The following is a 17,983-nucleotide window of genomic DNA, read 5'->3' as shown; positions in this document are numbered from 1 at the left end:
GGCAGCAACCCATTCATATTATGTTAATAGCAATTTTATAAATCTGAAGTTCACTAAACCCTGGACTAAAACATGTGCTGAAGAAATGCAGTCAGTTTCTTTTTAAGCTATTCATCATTTATTACTTAGGGGCCCTAAATAGCTTACTATGCTGTTTTGCTCATGGTTTAAGGCCATTGGGCCACCTATAAATGCTTACTTTTACATCATTTGGTCCCTGGTGGAGAGTTTTTCTTTGTCAGTTTCATTGGCAATCATACAACATTCTATTGAATAAGTGGATAGGAGAATAGTACAATACTCATTACTGTATAGGAGAAAATGCCATGGTTAATTTTTCAGACCCAACCAAACTCTTCATATTTTGGATCATACTAATCATTAGCGATCTAACTGAAAAATTAAAATAAGAAATTAGACATTTTTTATTTGTAAAAATATATTAAATAATATATATATATATATATTGAAAATAAAACTAAAATAAGAGGTACAAAAATATAGATCTTTTTAATATGATTGTAAAGTCACACATAACACTCATATAAAATGTTGTGTTTGTCTTGCATACAATGAAAGTCTTGGTTTATTGATAATGTTAAGTGTATGTAATACTTACAGTTAAACATTTGATTTCACCTTTATCTTTGAGATTTTCAAAATAAAATCAATTATGGTCAGTAATCATGGTGAGTTAAATAAACACTGTCAAGGCATTTCAACATGTGCAACCTATGTTTGTATAAAAAGATCAGCTATATATTAAATTAAAGAGATCTATGAGATCAAAACCCAACCAATGGACATCTAGAAAAAATATTAACTTCTGAAGTTTATATATTTCATAAATACCAAGTTTCATAAATTGCTGAAAAATTCAATTTTCATGGAAAACAGATATTATGGTTTTGACAAAGTCTGCATAAAATTCTTTATAAATTAACATGATTCATGTACCAAATATTAACAAAAATCTGAAGAATCTATAAACAATAATCTTTGAGACCAGTACCTATGAAAGTATTGTTAGTCCAAATAAGTCATACTTTGAAAAAAAAATATTATCAACTAGATTAAATTGACAACATCCATTTGTAAAACATCATAAATGTATTACCACTAATCACTTCCACATTGATATCGTAAAAATATTCAACTTTATAACATAATCACAACGATTGACATTCATACAAAAGATCAAATTTTAACATACTGTGGATTCATCTATTTTCGTGGGTACCAATTTTTGTGGATTAAGAAAAACTTGCATATTCGTGGATATTTAATTTCGTGGTTTTGCTGAAGTCTGCATACAAACCTATTGAAAAATTATCATTCATTGAATATTTAATTTCGTGGTTTGACTGTGCCCACGAAATCCACGAAGATTGGTATCCAACGAATAATAATGAATCCACAGTAAACAAACTTTTACATTCATAACAAAGATCAAAATTTAACAAATCAATATGATTAATATTCATAAAAAGAACATGACGAATGTGCCCAAGTACACTGATGCCCCATCCTCACTAACATTTTCTATGTTCAGTGGACTGTGAAAATAAGATAAAATCTCTTATTTGGCATTAAATTTAGAAAGATCATATCATATGAACATGTGTACTAAATTTTAAGTTGATTGGACGTAACTTCATCAAAATTAACCTTTACCAAAAACTTTTACCTGAAGCGGGACAGACAGTCTGATGCACGAACGGGCAGACACACAGGCCAAAAAACATAATGCCCATAAATGGGGCATAAAAAAGAAGATCCAACTTTCACATAATCAAATCAATTTACACAAATTCTTTTTAATCACAGAAGTCACATAAATATTGTAATATCAAGTTAAGGTGGCACCTAACACTACAGGGAGATAACTCTGTAAAGTCAGCTGTAACGTTTTAATTACGTTGTGATGTAAAGGAATATTTAAAAATTAAACGAGCCAAATTAATTTTAGTGAAGTGTTGGGTACCACCTTAAATTGAAAATTAAACTTGGCACAAAATGATAAGAAATTGTATAAGTAATTCCTATGTCTTCAGTAAAAATATGAACAATAGAAAAACAACACTGATCATATATAAGGGTCTGGATGGGGTCCTTCATATCTGTATGCTTGAATATGTTTGGTAATTTTTCTAGATATTCTTTTTATTTTTTGTTGATTTTTTTCTCTATTCTTTATCTTTACCCAAATATTTTGTTAACTTGATAGGTTCATTATCTTGATATTTTCATTTTGTACACAAGTATTGATGATACTTTGATTTTGTACACAAGTTTTGATGATGCTTTGATTTATGTAGACACTTTTTGATTATGCTCTTGTACTAAATGTAGTTTAAAAATTAAAAAGGTGTTTCAAAAGATAGACACAAAGACACTATGGCAAAAATATAGAGATGATGGCTCATAAATTATAGAGATTATGGCAAACAAATAGAGATTATGGCAAACAAATAGAGATTATGGCAAACACATAGAGATTATGGCAAACAAATAGAGATTATGGTAAAAAATAGAGATTATGGCAATTGAGTAGGAATGATGGCAAATAAATAGCCATAAATGGCTAACACATAGAGATTATGGCATTTGAGTAGGAATGATGGCAAATAAATAGCCATAAATGGCTAAAACATAGAAATTACAGCATGGCAAATAAATAGACACTGGCACATTTCTGTTATTTTATCTTCTTCTGTATCAATGTTTCAATCAGGAAGTCTATTTAATACGTTGGTATTTTATGAGGAATTCTGGGTAACATTGAGCATGATCGTACACAACCATTTCTCTAAATATCCACTGTCCATCAACCAGCACAGAATCAAACAATTTTGTGTTTTTGCATTCTTTCTTACACCTGAGTGACAGACAAGATCTACACGGAGGTCTCTGCATGCGTAGTGGTTTATCGACGATGCATATCTCACCCATGCACATGCGTGTCAGGAACATGCTTTTGGGTGACATGTCCCTGTTAGCTCTATCATCTGGGGAAGAAAAACAGAAAACAAAATATAAAAGAAAACAAGTGTATTCTAAAAGGGAGATGCTTTTTTTGTAAATAAATTGTTTGGAAGCGATTGTTTGTTTATTCCAATGTGTTCATAAGTCTGTTATTCCATCCATTAACATGATTAGTTTGTCAGCCCAGTATCGGATTAAAGATTTTGTTTTAAGTAAGTTTATAAGTTTTGGTTTAAAGTAGGTTTAGGTTTGGTTTATTAAGGTGGTACCTAGCACCTTGACTAATATTATTTTGGCTCGTTAAATTTTCATAAAATTTTGACAAAACATTTAATTTCACCCTTTGTCAAAATTAAAAATTAAAATAAAACTGGAATCAGACACTTTAATTCATTGGATAGCAGTTTGACAAACTAGTTTTGATCATTCAGAAGCTTAATATTTCCTTAACAATAGAATGTGCTTAAAATGTTAAACTGATTTCTACAGAGATATCTCTCTGAACTGCACAATTTTTTGGAATTTTGGATCCTCAATGCTCTTCAACTTTGTTTTTGTTTGGCTTTTTAACTATTTTGATCTGAGCGTCACTGATGAGTCTTATGTAGACGAAACGCGCGTCTGGCGTATAAAATTATAATCCTGGTACTTTTGATAACTATGTACCACCTTAATTGGTAGTTCATGGTCACATCAACTTGATACTTGGTACATTTGTTTAATATTATATTACATGTATCTATTAGATACATATGCCAAATTAGGCTTTTGGCCAAGATTTCACTATTTACTGAACATTGAAGATGTAAATGCATAAGACGTGAATGTTATTCTATTTTGATTTTAAGTAGCAAAGAACCCTGAAAACCTTAATTAATAGCTTACCTGCGTACTGATCTGATTTCGTGGAACTTTCGGCTCCATATACTCCCTGACCAAACATAGCATTAGCTCCTGCCATCCGACTGTCCAGGCCTGTGGCTAAGATTATTTCTATATTCTCAGCCTTTGTCCCATGGAAAACATAATGTTCATTTATTTCTCTGTAAATATCCTTCGTCAAACAAGGATCTATATGATGTGTGGTTAAAAGCTGACCTTTGGACTGCCGGTATTGTTCCGGAGAACGAAAGATACTTGACTTGGTTACAACTTTTCCAAACATCTGTTGACGGAAACTTGCATATTTTTCGAATAAATTGAGATTCTCCAATCTTTTGACACCCATGACTTTAATTTTATTGTATTTTAGATCAACTAAGCCAGCAGCATCACGTCCATGTTTAAAAGAATCCTCATTCCACGTCTTTTGCACCAAAGATCTAATGGCTTGTAAAGTTTTTTGATCAACATCTACCAGTTTGAAAGCACCTTTTGAAGCAAATGCTGGGTCAACTTTCAATTTTCTTAACCTTTCACCTCCAGGAAAATAAGTCCAATATGGAGGGGTCATTAGGTCTTTCTGGTACATTTGTATAAACCACTGTATTGTACCTCGTGCAGGCATACGAGGCATTTGAACTAAGTTTAACGGTGTATTATCTACACTGACAGCTGGTGGTTCTCCCTGTTTAGGAGGTTTTGCAATCAATGTCTTGTCAAGCTTCTCTTTGCCTTTTGCATAGCGAAACATTTTATCTTTGAATGTCTGTTAAGAAAGTAAAGCATAATTATGTCCTCAAAATAAATGTACAATGATGTGATATTTTGGTATTGGGAAATTTTAAAATTAGAAAATGACATATATGCTTTTCTGTAGAGGATTTTTGTCACTGTAAAGTTATAAATTAGTGCACCACAAATCTATAACATGCAATACAAAATAATTTAAAAAACTACCCCTGAAATTTTGAATTTGTAGGTTTTTTTATCGCAAAACGTGATTCTGTCAAAAATTCCCAATTACTAAAATAATTGCAATAATTTTTGAATAATGCACCCATACCACATTCATTTTTAAATCTTAAAACTGCTTCTTTTTTTTTTTTTTTAAGATGACAGGAAAGCTTTATAAGAATAGACCACTTTCGAGTTCATCCGTCACCGTCAAAAACTCGTCAATTATGCACGCCTTTATGACGTCATTTACCAGCTAGAGGGGCTCGCCTGTATCCCTGCACTATTTACGTTCATCAAGCGTCTTAGTGATCGTCTTTGTGCAGGATAAACTAGAAATAATGGTTGCTCTGTAGGTACTTACTGACAATTCCCTAATGACAGCAGTGTTGATTGTCAATTTTGAGAATTCAATTTGCCGAATAATTCTTACAATATAGAATTAAAGTTTTCCAACCACTCGCTCAACATTGGAAGGGAAATGACGACGCCCCTAAACGTACAAATGACGGTGATAAAGGCGCGTATAATTGACGAGTTTTTTCCGGTGACGGATGAACTCGAAAGTGGTCTATTACCTTGAATATGTTTCCTGCTGAAGGGTGCACCACCAAATATATGTTTTGTAAAGAGGTGTCATCACAATTTCCACTCAGGTATTCTATGATTGACCCCTGGATAGCCTCAGTTGATAATTCAGGTGGGTAGCCCTTCAGGTCAGTTCCCAGAGGGGGTAGGGATATTGAATGATATCCTGACTCTGTAGCCTCCATAAAACACTGCATCAAAAATATGTTGATTGCCTAAAAATGTATAAAAAAGTATTAGTTGCCTGAATGTATAAATAAAACACATGTGCCAAAAGCACATGATATTGAAATTTTTGGTACATGACACACGATTATTGAGCATATTGAAATTGTTGCACAATTTAAGTAAAGTAGACTTTTAATCGGAAGCATGGTTAATAGAATGGCTGTGTAGAAAATCGTGAATGAATATACCATTAGATCTATAAATATATTGTAATATTTAAAGTGAAAACATGATAGTGCATCATAAGACTATTTGGCTGGCTGAATCATTATGTCAATACTCAATGTACATTACATGGTATATATTCAGGTTGCACTCTAATAAACTATTTATTCATTCATTCATTCATTCATATTGTGTCAAATATGACTTAAAAGTCCAATAACTCTTGCATGATTGGCAAACCAAAAACATTTTAAATCTTGTAGTTAGTCCACAAATCTTACCAACAGTATTGAGTTTCTATATATCTGACACTTAAATCAAAGTCAAATAATTCTGGATGTTCAGTTAACTGTAAATTCAGAAATTATTGCGTGCATTTATTATTGCGATTTTGTCATTTTTGACTTAAATGGGATTGTAATTTTTACGATTTTGAAAAAAATCCTGTTTGATTCATATAAAATATTTCAAAATGCGAGTTTAAATTATTGCGTTTACAACGCTGTCGCATTTTTCGCAATAATAAAAACCTCGCATTAATTTCTGAATTTACAGTACCTACATTTGACTGAATGAAGTTCCACACTTTGATTATTATGGGGTATCTATTTTGATAAGGTTCATATTAAATTCCAAATGTGTGAACATGTACCGGGTACTTGATCTTCAGGAAAATTGAACATTTCAAATACATGTACTATCCTTTACCTGACGGCACTCAATCTTGGTTGAATCTTTATATAGAGGAAGTGCTCCGTGGTAAACAGCTTTACAATTGGTCAGATCTGCATTCCCAGTGACAGCAATATGTCCATATTCTATTTTATCTCCAACATTCTGCTTCAATGATAGATGCAAGCCAGGCCCTGCTGCTGCACATAGTTCTTTAGACATGGGTGATTTACTCATGTCAAGGTTTTCTAGCGTTTCATTCACTACAACATCACACTATAAATAGAAAAACAATGTTTCAATGAAAATTTCAGACCAGGTACTGCTGCTATACATACACCAGACAAGGCCCTGACACTGCACACAATTCTTTAGACAGGGGTGATTTACTCATGTCCAGATTTTCTAGCGTTTCATTTACTACAACATCACACTGTATAAACAGAAAAAAACAAGATGTTACATGAGATATGGTGTGCAACTAACATTTGATATGTCATGGGTGGTAATCATCCAGTTTAAAGACTGCTTTTTGTGTAGTTTTGTTTTTTGTTGTGCATGTACTGATTTTGTGTCATTGATAGATACACCATATCTTTTGTTTTTCTATTATATTTAATTTTTAGGATGCCTGAAATGAATAATTTGAAACTGAAACTGATTTTTATGAAATATGGAAATTCTGCACTGCATAAAATGTTGGTTCTTTCAAGAGAGGGACAAAAGATACCAAAGGGACAGTCAAACTCATAAATCTAAAACAAACTGACAACGCCATAGCTAAAAATGAAAAAGACAAAAAGACAAACAATATTACACATGACACAATATAGAAAACTAAAGAATATTAAACAACACGAACCCCACCAAAACTAGGGGTGATCTCAGGTGCTCCAGAAGGGTAAGCAGATCCTGCTCCACATGTGGCAACCGTCATGTTGCTTATGTGATAACAAATTATGTAAATAGTCTAGTTCGGTAGGTCATATGCATGAAAGGGAAGGGGATTGTAGTTACGATCATGTAATGAACATATCCAATATCATTTTTGAAACGGTTATTCCATACGGTCAACCAACTCGTGATGGGGTCCGTAAAATATACGAAGGGATGATTTCAACTTCACCATTTGGAACTCTTGGTTTAATAGCTTCAATTTTCCATAGTTTTATGATGTTTATCTTTCTTCTAAGTGTGATTTTGGGCTGTTCTTCTTGACTTTGTTTAATTGTAAACTATTCATCATATACTTACCGCTTGTTTTGTTAAAGATCCTCTCACTAGTGTGAACCTCACATTTCCTATATCTGTTGAATATTCTAAAAAAACAAAATAATTTGTTTTTCACTATAAATAACTGCCTTCTTTACAGGGATAACCAAAATGGATCTCCTTAGTATTGAGTTCATTTATTTTTTCTTGATTGCATATAATAAGTAAAAAAATAAGTTTGCATTCTTACAAGGATTTATTCCAAACATTTGCTGAAAAATTAATGTGTTTAATCAGAATCTTCACAGTATTTCTCCTAATTTTAATAATTTTAAATTTAATTGAATAAATTCAAAATTTCATTCAAAAATACATTCCTGTCACATTGAGCTAGTGCATATATACTTTTTGGATAAAAACTGTCATATGTGCCTGAATTATTTGTTAAATATATAAAGGTTAAGATGGGCTCCTTAATTGTTGTAATCTTTATTTTTAGAGCATTTTTTTGGCACATAGTTCAATATTCTCTATTTTTTAACACCCCATTTTTCTTTTTTCCTTATTTTATGCCCTTTTTTCTATTTTTTTTTTATTGTTTGCTTTAATTATTCTGTGCTTTTGTCAATAATTCTCAATCTTGTAAACCCCATTCAGACCTCATATATTTTTAACGTCTTAATCTTACCCATAGTTGTGACAACATTCTGACTTCTCTGTTTTGCTTCTTCTATAAAAGCCTACACAATAATAACTTAATGTATAAATAGAATGTCATTGAGTGTTTCCTTTTTAGCTCACCTGGCCCGAAGGGCCAAGTGAGCTTTTCCCATCACTTTGCGTCCGTCGTCCGTCGTCTGTCGTCGTTGTTAACTTTTACAAAAATCTTCTCCTCTAAAACTACTGGGCCAAATCAAACCAAACTTGGCCACAATCATCATTGGGGTATCTAGTTCAAAAAATGTGTGGCGTGACCCGGTCAACCAACCAAGATGGCCGCCAGGGCTAAAAATAGAACATAGGGGTAAAATGCAGTTTTTGGCTTATAACTCAAAACCAAAGCATTTAGAGCAATCTAACTTGGGGTGAATTTGTTTATCAGATCAATATCTATCTGCCCTGTAATTGGAAGATGAATCTGACAACCTGTTGTTGGGTTGCTGCCCGTGAATCGGTAATTTTAAGGAAATTTTGCTGTTTTTGGTTATCATCTTGAATATTATTATAGATAAAGATAAACTGTAAACAGCAATAATGTTCAGCAAAGTAGGATCTATAAATAAGTCAACATGACCAAAATGGTCAATTGACCCCCTAAGGAGTTATTGTCCTTTATAGTCAATTTTTAACAATTTTCATAAAATTTGTAAATTTTTAATTAACATTTCCACTGATACTACTGGGCCAATTTCATTATAGATAGAGATAATTGTAAGCAGCAAGACTATTTAGTAAAGTAAGATTTAAAAACACATCACCATCAACAAAACACAATTTTGTCATGAATTCATCTGCTTCCTTTGTTTAATATTCACATATACCAAGGTGAGCGACACAGGCTCTTTAGAGCCTCTAGTTTCAATCCTATTCTATTTGAAAAAAATCACATTTTTGTCAGACAACAACTGCATACAAAGTGAGTTAACAAATCATGTAATATAAAGGTGGTACATAACACTACAGGGAGATAACTCTGTTAAATCTGCTATAAGTTTTTATCATGCTTTACTCAGTTTACTGTTAAGGAAATATTAAGCTTATCAATGATGAAAAATAGTGTTGTTGAACTGATGTATTTCTAATGAAATTTTTGGAAAAAAAAGTGTGGTTCAAGTTTTGGGAAATTTTTATACTTTTGTCATAGGTCAAAGTCAATTTTTTGTCAAAAGTTTATGAAAACGAATTTTAATCAAGGTGTATGGTACCACCATAAAATGATATGATTAGGCAGCTTACATATGCATATAGAAAGTCTACAAATACAACAGGTGGAACATGTGGAACAGGATCTGCTCACAATTTCAGAGCACTTGAGATCACCAAGGTTTTTTGTAGAGCTATTGTTGCTCTGAAGTCTTTCGTATTTTAATGTTTTGTGTTAAAGATCATTGTTTGTCTGTTCATTACTTTTTGTTTTTTGCCTTGACATTATCAATGCTTGGGATGAAAATCTCCTTAACAATCTTTTTTTCTATATAGGTTAAAATTGCACAATTAACTCTTTAATCTTATGTACAGTAAAAAATAAAATATAAAATATTTACTTCAACACCCTCTTCATCCCCTGGATATATGACAAATCGTACGTCTTTAACAGTTGGCTCGGTACCTAGACTTTCTTCAAAATCAGTCACACACTGGAACATCAACTTAGCAGCATTTTCGGCCTTAAAGTTGCTAAACCCACGACCCAAAGCAGGAAATGTGATAGAACGCACATCACCTTTTTCATGAGCTTCTTGTAATGATGATGTCACTATCTGTTTCAAAACCTATATAAAAATCAAATAATTTAATTATACATTTTGTATACCGGTAAATCTTTTTTCGAATACTGCTTGAGTAGTAGTTTTGTAGTGTATGAATATTGGTAATCTTGGATGACAATAAACAGTGAAAAAATCAGCACTCTTGAAAATGTATTAACAATAGATAATAAATAGAAAACCTGAAATTTTGGCAAACAAATGACAAAGCTACATCTATTTCTCAGAAAAAATAGTTTTGTGAGTTCAATTTACTAAATATTTCCACAATGCCTGATTTTTCAAAGAGATTCCAAAATTAATGTTATTATATTTAATTCATATAATGCTGTTTTATTTAGATAACTTGCACAAACTTTTTTTGAAATGCTATGATCATTGATGTACCAGACAGGGATTAAAACATTTAACATCAATCCAAAGACTAATACAAGAAAAAACATCAGGAGTCGATCAACATGTTTTTGATTATAGTGGACTGTTTCCATGCTAGATATTAATCATCCTATAAATAACACCTTGACCTTTATTCTATGCATGAGTGATAATTTACCTTTTCAGCATTTTCCTTGTCACCTTCTGTCCATCTCTTGAGAAAACAATGGAAAACTAAGGCACAGTATAAGTTATGTCCCCCTGATATAGCCAGCTCCCCACATACGACACCATCAGGATATTTGGCTGATATTTCTGATTGAATCTGGTCACCTGCTGATTTGAACAAAGCCTTGGAACCCAGTCCATCGCTAAGGTTGAGTTTCTGTGATGTGCTGTTGACTACAACATCTGTCTGTCAAAATAGAAAATAATAAATATGTGACGGCAACTTACCAAACACAAAAAAAAATTGACATTCAGAGGTTAAATTTAAATCTACAATATACAAAATTGTCTTAGTCAGTGCTTGGTGATAAATTTTCAAAGATTTTAAATGGAATAAATTAGTTGCTTTTGATATGAAGACTATACATGTACTGTTGATATATAATCGTCAAATATATCTCATTTGAGTTTTCTAAAATTGAATCTGATGGTCAAAATTTTTCTCATTTATGGTCATGATGGTACAAGTTTATTGTGACATCCTCTTTGCAAAGCATGGTTACTGTCTGCATGTAAAAGAAATATTTACCACTGGATTGCAATAATCTAATCAATATAGCAAGCCTACTGTCATGACTGGTGATTCATTTATTTTACATTGACATTTTCATGGATATGTGATTTCATGGTATTGCCAAGGTCTGCATATTAAAATACAATGCATTTGTGGTTTCATACTAGTAACCAGGAAAACAACAAAAATTAGTTTCCAACAAATAATAATGTGAATCCACAGTATTTTTCTATATTATAGTTTACGTACCTGTTCATTATAAAACAACCCAGTTATCACCTGCACTTTGATGTGTTTAAATTTCAAACTGACTCGATGCTGTCTGTCAAATTCTGCCATTTCTGTGAAGTAAAAGAATCTCTGTCAATTTATACATTGTATACAGATTGTAACATTCAATATGATGAATAATGCTGTTATCAATGCAAAAGTTTTCAAGAAAAATGTAATTAAAAAAAAACACTTAAAAATTGCTTTTCTGTGAGAATGTTCAGTAAATTTTTTTTTTTTTAAATGAATGTTGAAAATTGATCACACTGATGCCAACGATGCAACACAAAGAAAAGGCTTACAGTTTATGTTCATTGGACACAAAAAAACTAATAGACACAATTAAATTATGTACAAAATGATAAACGAAAAACAATATATAATACAACACAAAAATTAAAATGCTAGTTTTCATCATCAGTGGCAGATCCTGAATATTATATTTTCATAAATGGAGCCAACTGACCAATGCTGACTTACCAATTCAAGAGAGGACCCTGCTCCAGTCATGTTTCATTAATTTCCTAAATAAGCAATCAAATTTTTTCCAAAATCTGCCTTTGCATTAGTTCAAATAAATATGATATCTTCAAAGGCTATTATATTTTTTTGCTTGAATGACACAAGTACAAATATATAGCCTTTCAAGACGTCATGATTATTTGGACTACCTTTCCATGAGCCAGTAATCTGTATTGAGACGAATTAGAACAGAATATACTTATCAGATAATGCAGTTGGAAAGACAGTGATTTTTAATAATAAATTTCCCATATTTTTAGCAATAAAACATCAAATAGAACATATCTTAAAATACCACCCCTCTTCCAATGATATATTTTTTAACAAAAAAATGTCAAGGTCATAATTTATTACCTCTATCGGCCTTACCTGTGACTATCTATTACGAAAGACTGTTACCTAGAATTTCCAAAGTACATTGAATTTGTTGTATCTAGCACAGTAGTCAAATATAAAAATTTCCACTTTCATATTTCTTTTTTTAGTACATCGATTGAACAAAACGAAAGTGTTTATTGCTTTTCATATAACAACGACCGAGACGATGATAAACTAGTTAATAAACTTTTTTCAATAACTATCATAAGACTATCATCTTAATTTTCTTGAATAGTGTATGTAGAAAATAACAAAATATGTTGAAAACGAAAGTAAAACTGGAAATTCCCAAAAGAATAACTGGACCCGTTTCCGGTATGGCGTATAGGAATGTTACGGAATTAATTTTAATTTTGTAGTCGGTGTTCCCTTTGTGGTAAATATATAAGGGACTGCTACTTTTCTTTAAGTCCCTTATATAAACCCCAAGGTGGTGTTTCGACTTGTTTTAGGACTGTTAATGACGTCTCAAGTGACACTAAATCAACAATGTTGATGGATGTGAACTCGGATTGGACTTTTTACTAGCTGTCAGTAACCTTTATTAGTTCTCTTAGATATACATGTGCTTTGTGTCTTTTGTGCCTTTGTTAGAGTTTGTATGGCCCCGCAACGAAGTTGTCGGTGCCATACAGCAATGTATAGTTTTACCCTTGTCCGAAATTCGGAAATTCGGAAATTCCGTAATTCCGAAATTCCGTCATTCCGTCATTCCGCAACAAACCATTATACTGAGTTTTCTTCTAAACGCCTTCAGATATTGGGCTGATTTTTTGCATGTGAGTTAACGATGATGTGTTACAGATCAAGTTTAAGTTTTGTTCCTTGTCGAAATTACGGGCTTTGGACTTTTGATAAATTGTTGAAAATCACAAGTTATACAGACATTTTTTTTCTAAACGCCTTCAGATATTGGGCTGATTTTTGGTATGTGAGTTAACCATGATGAGTTACAGATCAAGTTTAAGTTTCGTACCGCTCCGCTAATTTTTGCCGAAATTATGGGCTTTGGACTTTGATAAATTGTTGAAAATCACAGCTTTACGGACTTTTTTTTTTAAAATACCTTCAGATATTGGGCTGATTTTTGGTATGTGAGTGAACCATGATGAGTTACAGATCAAGATTAAATTTTGTTCCGCTCCGCTAATTTTTGACGAAATTATGGGCTTTGTACTTTGATAAATTGTTGAAAATCACAGTTATACAGACTTTTTTTCTATACGCCTCCAGATTTTGAGCTGATTTTTGATATGTGAGACTACCATCATGTTTGTGTCCACACGTGTTATTCAAATTGCAGATTTTTCAACTTTTTGAGACGGGGCCATTCGTATCGCTTTGACACATCTAGTTTGTGTTGATCTGGTGAGTTAACATCATTTCAACTAATTTTTATAATCTGTTCTTATGTTGTACTGTATTTAACTGCTTGGATTATGTCCCTTAGTGAAGGACGTGTTGTTAATGTGCTCTTGTTATTATTCTAGAAAAGGACAGTTTTCATACATCTTCAAAGATCAAGAATTTGGTGAGATCATTCCATACATTCAACAACACCATATTGATAAAAAGAATTTCAAAACATCAACAGATATTACTTCATAAACATGTATTGATTTTCAAAATCAGATCACTGTGAACTGTTTTCAGCGATTCACAACATATCTAATATATCATGAATAATCTAACGGAACTTAGACCCAGCGATCTACTTGTTCACTCGAGTTTTATAGATAGTCAATTTGATCCTTTTGATGATCTTCTTTCGTCACAAAGACAAACAAACATTATAATAGATGTTCCTTCCAACACAAGCAACATAAGCAACGATACAAGCATAACAAAATCGATAATAAAATTTATCCAAGATGAACTTTTATCCTTACCTAAAGACAGCTTTGTGTCTAAATTAATTGATAAATGCCAACACGCACATTGTGAAATTGACGACATTCGCTACGCACTTCTGGAAATTGCAAAATGTCAACATAACTTTCCATATCTGAATGCAACTCTTAAAAAGCGTCTTTATCCTAGAAAACCTAACGGTGAATCAGTTGAAAACAAACTTGGTAGCGATTGCTATGCGCTTTATTTAGCATCACTCGGAGAATATACGGAAGATTTAAGATTAACACTTAATACTCGTTCGCATACACAAAGTGCCCGAAAAATGTCTACAGCAGATGAAAATAACCGTACACATTCCAGCGAATTTTCTCAGAACTTGTGTCTGAAAGAGACTCTCGTGCGCATAGAAAGAGAAATTAATACATTGAAAGGCGACTACACTCAGGAAATCGAATATCTGAATAAAACCGTCTCTGTATTAGTACGAGAAAACAAGCAACTGGTCAATGCTAACCAGAAAAACAATGACCGGTTACGGAACTTTCAGAATCAAATTTCATCCTTACGAGATAACAACGAAAACCTAGCTAAAACAGTTAACAACATGAGTGTCGTTACACACGAAGCGGAAATGATCTGCAAATCAAATAAATTAGAAATTGAAAAAAGTTCAGGAACTTTCCGAAACAAACTTGATGAATACGAAAACAGCATTCAACAGTTAACGACAGATGTAAACAAAATAAAAAACGACTTTAAAACAGTAAAACTAGACGTTAACGAACTACGTTCAAGCGTGAAATCTGAGTCATGTAGAATTAACCAGCTAAGTGATACACGAGCGCAAGGCGTTGTCAGTCTAAAAACAAAAACAAACATCATGAGTGATAAACTGAAAGAATTCGACGATGAACTCAAAAAAGTAAATATTGATTGTTGTTCTCACACGAGGTCAATTAGTGATTTGCGAAAACGTATCATAAACACCGAGAAAGATGTCAAAGTCCTTGACAAGTCTACAAAATCGTACGCAGACATTCTAAAATCAAAATCTAAACAAGTTACAGCTTCAGCTGAAGCATTAGATAATTACAATGTGATTGAATCCGATTTGAGTCAGTCCACAAAGCCAATTCAAAGGAATACCATTAATGAACATTCCAATTCTCTAGTTGACTCACACACAAAACACGTCAGATCCTCTGATGTTTCGAATTTGTCCGTTTTAGTCAAAGACATACATGTACAAAGTAATGTTGTTAATCCAGCTCCGTCTACTTCAATAGAAAATAAAATCAAGAACACCAACAACAATATATCAGGAAATGAACAAAATACAAATATACAAGTGCATTTTCCAACTTCCATGTGTAATCCCACAACTGTTGACAATTTTCGTGGATTTGTTAAAAAAACAAGACTCCGTGTATCCAGATTCTACGTAGGTGGTATCGACAAACACAATTCATGTGAAGAATCTATGCGTGAATATCTCGCTGCAAGAGGTGTTAATGTAACACATTTAAGATATTTTGATAAACAAAACCGACGAACAGCTTCTGCGCAACTTAATATCGATGCTCAATGTGAAAGCTTAATACGGGATCCTTCTTTTTGGCCTGAAGGCATTTTTCTAAAAGAATGGCTTCCATGGTCAGTTTTTCTATCTTCAAAGACCGAACATCCATAAATGTCTTTAAACATAGCATGTTGGAACTGTCGCGGAATTATGTCCGCAGTACCGTATCTACAAGAATTCTTAAATGATAATAAGATTGATGTTATTTGTTTATCTGAACACTGGCTGAGAAAATCACAATTCCACTTCCTTAATTCAATCGATAAACAAAACTATTTAGTATTTGGAAAATGCGCCGATGAACACTGCCCTGAAAAATACAGTTTTAGCGCCCGTGGTGGTGTTGCGATTATGGTCTCTAAAACTTTATCTCCGTATGTCACAGAATTAGTCATTGATAGCAATAGGATATGTGGTATCGAACTAAAACTTCCTAATTTACCTAGCATATTTTTTCTGTCTATATACTTACCAGCAATTACACAACCCAACGAAGCATTTGTTAATGAACTTGAATACTTAATGGACATATACAAATCGTATTCGAATCATGGGACGGTGTTTATTCTTGGTGATTTCAACTGCAAGATTGGTGGACCACGATATTCGTTTACTCAGGATCGTCGTAGTCAACTTCTTGAAAGTCTCCTTATTGACAATAACAGTATATCATTACATGTTCAGGACTTTGCCAAAGGTCCGGTATGTACATTTCAATCTTATGAGGATGGTCCTAAAACAGGGATAGACCACATAGTCACAAATAACGAAAATACACGAGATATTTACAATGTGTTTGTCCCAGACGAAAGCATTTTTAACGTTTCTGATCACAAGCCTATCGCATGTACTTTACTAATTGAACAATGTCATGCTGATAGTGACAACTTATACGAAAGTGTTATGGCTGACAAAGTATCGTGGACCAAAGCGTTAGAAACGAATTCAGTTAACGACTATTCATTTGCAGTCTCACAATTTTTATGGTCTGTTCAAATGCCTTCACAACCAGCGACCAAAGAAGATATCGAGCTCTACTATAAGACTATTATAGTTGCTATTCAAAAAGCTGACAAGGAAACACTCCCACATAAGCAATTTGTGAAACATATAAAGCCTTATTGGACGAAAGTCGTAGATCTATCACACAAAACAATGCTAAATAAGCGCAGTTTATGGATACTGAACGGAAAAGTTCACGATAGAAGCGATCAATTCTTTGCTGATTACAAACATGCAAAACGGACTTTCAGAAATGAAATGGATAAAGCTTACAACGAACATATTATGAACATTGCCAACAGAATGGAAGAGTCTATCGACAATGATCAAAGATATGTATGGTCGGTCTTAAAAAGCAGACGTAAACAGAAAACTTTTTGTCGTGAACTAAATTTAAATGGAGTAACTCATACAAACGAAAGCGAAATATGCGAAGCATGGGCGGACCATTTTGAATCCATTTTTCAGTTTGATAGCAAGTTAACAAACTCAGCAAACATAAATTTGGTAAAACTTAAGGTGAATAAAATACGACAAACGCAGAAGGAAATCAAAGTTCCAATCAACCCATTTGAGTTTGAAGAAATTTACAACATTTGTAAATGTTTATGTAACAGCAAATCTACAGGTTTAGACAACGTTTCATATGAGCATATAAAATATGGTGGTAAAACATTGCAAAAACACTTATGCAATCTATTCAACCTGATAATACAAACACGTTATACTCCTCTAGATTGGAAAACAAGTGTAATAATACCGTTATTCAAAGGTGGACATAAAAACAAAACCGATCCCAATTCGTACCGCGGTATATCGTTAACAAGTTGTATTGCTAAGATATTCGAAAAGTCTCTTTATCCTCGATTCGACTCCTTGCACATAAAGTTTCCACATCAATCTCAGATGGCATACCAAAAGGAATTATCAAGTATACACGCTTCATTTAACTTACAAGAACCGATTCGTCATTACATTGAACGTAACAGCGATGTTATAGTTGTTCTTTTAGATAGCACGAAAGCTTTCGACACTGTATGGCATGATGCATTGTTATGTAAACTGCATAAATATGGAGTTACCGGTGAT

General features: G+C 32.8%; 2 protein-coding genes across 2 annotated transcripts; one reads left to right on the top strand and one right to left on the bottom strand.

The window, feature by feature from the left end:
* Positions 1-1,464: 1,464 nt before the first annotated feature.
* LOC134698031 (protein mono-ADP-ribosyltransferase PARP14-like) lies at positions 1,465-12,714 on the bottom strand. The gene is made up of 10 exons (XM_063560321.1): positions 12,451-12,714; positions 11,539-11,630; positions 10,726-10,962; positions 9,951-10,178; positions 8,375-8,426; positions 7,729-7,793; positions 6,511-6,750; positions 5,400-5,624; positions 3,871-4,633; positions 1,465-3,008 (listed from the first exon to the last, which is right to left on the bottom strand). Exons 2-10 carry the CDS (start codon positions 11,626-11,628, stop codon positions 2,740-2,742), a joined length of 2,169 nt encoding a protein of 722 aa, XP_063416391.1. The 5' UTR covers positions 11,629-11,630; positions 12,451-12,714; the 3' UTR covers positions 1,465-2,739.
* Positions 12,715-14,137: 1,423 nt separating this feature from the next.
* LOC134698030 (putative leucine-rich repeat-containing protein DDB_G0290503) lies at positions 14,138-16,003 on the top strand. The gene has a single exon (XM_063560320.1). The coding sequence runs from the start codon at positions 14,138-14,140 to the stop codon at positions 16,001-16,003; it is 1,866 nt and encodes a 621-aa protein (XP_063416390.1).
* The last annotated feature ends 1,980 nt before the right edge of the window (positions 16,004-17,983 follow it).

The sequence above is a fragment of the Mytilus trossulus genome, chromosome 14 (genome assembly GCF_036588685.1).
Source record: "Mytilus trossulus isolate FHL-02 chromosome 14, PNRI_Mtr1.1.1.hap1, whole genome shotgun sequence".
NCBI lineage: Eukaryota > Metazoa > Mollusca > Bivalvia > Mytilida > Mytilidae > Mytilus > Mytilus trossulus.
The sequence above is the reverse complement of the archived record's forward strand: the minus strand, read 5'-3'. Positions and strand labels throughout refer to the sequence as shown.